Here is a 2,694-nt window from a genome sequence, read left to right as displayed (position 1 = left end):
CCATCAGATCATCAATTCTAGGAAGCAGATACTTATTCTTTACTGTCACCTTGTTCAGCTGACGGTAGTCTACACACAAACGCAGGCTACCATCCTTCTTCTTGATAAAAATAGCTGGAGCACCCCATGGGGAAGTACTGGGTCTGATGAATTCTTTTGACAAAAGCTCTTCTATTTGTTTCTTAAGTTCCCGAAGTTCCAGTGGTGCCATACGATAAGGAGCAATGGAAATAGGTCCAACTCCAGGAAGAAGTTCAATGGCAAATTCTATCTCCCGATGAGGGGGTAATCAAGGAATTTCATCAGGAAACACCTCCTCGAATTCATTAACAACAAGAATATTTTGAAGTTGAGTATCAACCGTGCTCTCAGACTCCGTTAACAACAAATACCCTTCAGCTCCCCGAAGGAGTTCTTTTCTAACTTGTAATAAGGAAATAATATCAAAGGACTGAAAATTACCCTCTTTAGAAGGAACGATGACCTTTCCTGCTTGACAATCCAAAGTTATTCCATTCTCCGCCAACCAGTCCATACCGATAATCACCTCAAGGCTGAATACCGGTAGAACTACTAAATTCACCGTATAAGTACTTCCTTCAAATTGTAGAATACAACCCTTACAAATTTCTGATGCAGTACAAGATCCTCCAGTAGGAGTACTGATTTGTAACTCATAAGGTAATGGAGTCGGGGTGAGACCTAGTCTCATTGCAGTGTGCCCCACAATAAAAGAACCTGATGCTCCAGAATCAAAAATAACAGAAAGAGGATAACCATTCAAGATTACATTACCTCGGATCAGATTCAGATACTTTTGAGCTTCATTGGCATCAAGAGTGAACACCTGAGCTTGAGTAGGAGGCTGATTAACATTCTGTGGGCAATCAGAAATGAAGTGTCCCGATTGTCCACACCTGTAGCACAAATTATTCCTGCGTCGGTATATACCAGTATGATTCTTCCCACAAGTGGCACAAGCATTGGGACCCTGTCGTCCGGCTGATGATTGTCCAGAAGCATTATTCCTCTTGAAGTTTCCAGTCAGAGGTTGCAACTGCGGACCCTTGCCTCTATTCATTCCCGTAATCTTCCTGAAAAACCGACCAACTTTACTTCCTCCTTGTGATTACACTGGCTGTTTAGACAAATTCTTAGCTTCATTTATAATTTCTTCTGCTTGCCTACTCTGATTAATCAATTCAGGAAGAGTACGATTTGCGGTAGTCAACATAAGCTTGCGGATCTCTGGATGCAGTCCACTTTCATACTTTTCCACCTGCCCTTCTTCATCATAAATGTTCCGATCAAAATTAGCATACTCCATCAGCTGCCCAAACTTTGCAATATATTCATTAACAGTCATATTATCCTGCCGCAGTTCCAGCAACTCAGTGTGTTTCATTCGCCTCATAGCCTTAGGGAAATACTTGTCAAGAAAAACCCGTCTGAACACCTCCCAAGTGAGGTCAACATGTTGTGCTCGAAGTAAAGCCCTTGCACTCGTCCACCAAGTCAAAGCTTCATCAATCAGCTGATACGAGGCATAGTCAACCTTGTGAGCTTCAGGACATCCCATACGTTCAAAGATGTGTTCAATCATCTGCAACCATCTTGCTGCAATCTCTGGATTATCTCCACCTTCAAATATAGGTGGCTGAAAATTTCGGAAGTCTTTCAACCTCCGTCTAGCAATCTCCTCAGCATTATCATGCATATGTGGTTGGTTAGGATTTTGATTTCTATATTCCCTCCACTCTTGACTCATATTCTGAACAAAAGTGGCCAACCCCCCAACAGTAGTGATAAGATCATTAGGTGCATTACTAGTCCTTCCCTGAGTAGATCCCCGTGTACCTGCCATGTTTCTACACTCACAATACCACGAAATGAGCTGATCAGACTCACCACAAGATATAAATGATAGCAATTCCAAATACGTACTCGAGTTCTAATAAGAAAAGCTAACAATACATCTTTTCTCATCACTGTATAATTCTAACATTCTAATTATACAAATTACCATAACTTAAACAAATAATTCGACAATTGCCTCTCATAACACAGACAATTCAACATTTTAATTCTGCATTCTATCATATAGCAACCAGCAAACAATTTCACAGTCAAATTCAAACAGCAACCAATACAGCAATCATACAACACACCATGAACCAAAACTGCTCTAATACCATTTAGTGTGATACCCTCCCTTGTATGCATCCAAGGGAGATGCTTGCTAAAACCGATTAGAGCCGCAATGTCAACGTATTCAATTAAAGAGACGTATATTTTACTCGAGTGATAAAACATGTATAGAAATCGGGTTTCACATAGGAGCAGCTGGAATTTTATAAAACACATTGCTTGCTGAAATTGAATTTTTTTTTGAAAACCTGTCTGTCTTGCAAAAATCATATAAAATCGAGTTTACACGCTTTTGAAATTTTTCTTTGACACGAAGAAAGTAGACATCTGGGGCTTTAAATAAATATAAAATTTAGCTCATTCGGAGGTCTGTAGCCCCGAAAACAGAACTCGCAAGGTGCATGTTAAATCAGTGCTAAAATTCCGAATTTAAATCAGGTAGAAATGGTTTTGTCAAATCAAATACTTTAGTTACATAAGTTCGGGTAAAACTTAAACATCAAACTACAGCAAGGCAAGACATGCTTCCAACATTTTCCGGTCTTT

General features: G+C 39.8%; 2 protein-coding genes across 2 annotated transcripts; both read right to left on the bottom strand.

Moving 5' to 3' along the window:
• Positions 1 to 289: 289 nt before the first annotated feature.
• On the bottom strand, positions 290 to 1,081 carry LOC133300800 (uncharacterized). The gene has a single exon (XM_061500390.1). It carries the CDS (start codon positions 1,079 to 1,081, stop codon positions 290 to 292), a length of 792 nt encoding a protein of 263 aa, XP_061356374.1.
• A 48-nt stretch (positions 1,082 to 1,129) lies between these two features.
• On the bottom strand, positions 1,130 to 1,864 carry LOC133300799 (uncharacterized). Its single transcript, XM_061500389.1, has one exon. It carries the CDS (start codon positions 1,862 to 1,864, stop codon positions 1,130 to 1,132), a length of 735 nt encoding a protein of 244 aa, XP_061356373.1.
• Positions 1,865 to 2,694: the final 830 nt, after the last annotated feature.

This window comes from Gastrolobium bilobum, unplaced genomic scaffold (genome assembly GCF_033153095.1).
Source record: "Gastrolobium bilobum isolate Gb01-03AN ecotype WA unplaced genomic scaffold, APGP_CSIRO_Gbil_v1 utg22474, whole genome shotgun sequence".
Lineage (NCBI taxonomy): Eukaryota > Viridiplantae > Streptophyta > Magnoliopsida > Fabales > Fabaceae > Gastrolobium > Gastrolobium bilobum.
The sequence above is the reverse complement of the archived record's forward strand: the minus strand, read 5'-3'. Positions and strand labels throughout refer to the sequence as shown.

Bases quoted from the DNA above. Each gene is read 5' to 3' on its own strand.
- LOC133300800 (XM_061500390.1), bottom strand. From the start codon at position 1,081: ATGAATAGAGGCAAGGGTCCGCAGTTGCAACCTCTGACTGGAAACTTC.
- LOC133300799 (XM_061500389.1), bottom strand. From the start codon at position 1,864: ATGGCAGGTACACGGGGATCTACTCAGGGAAGGACTAGTAATGCACCT.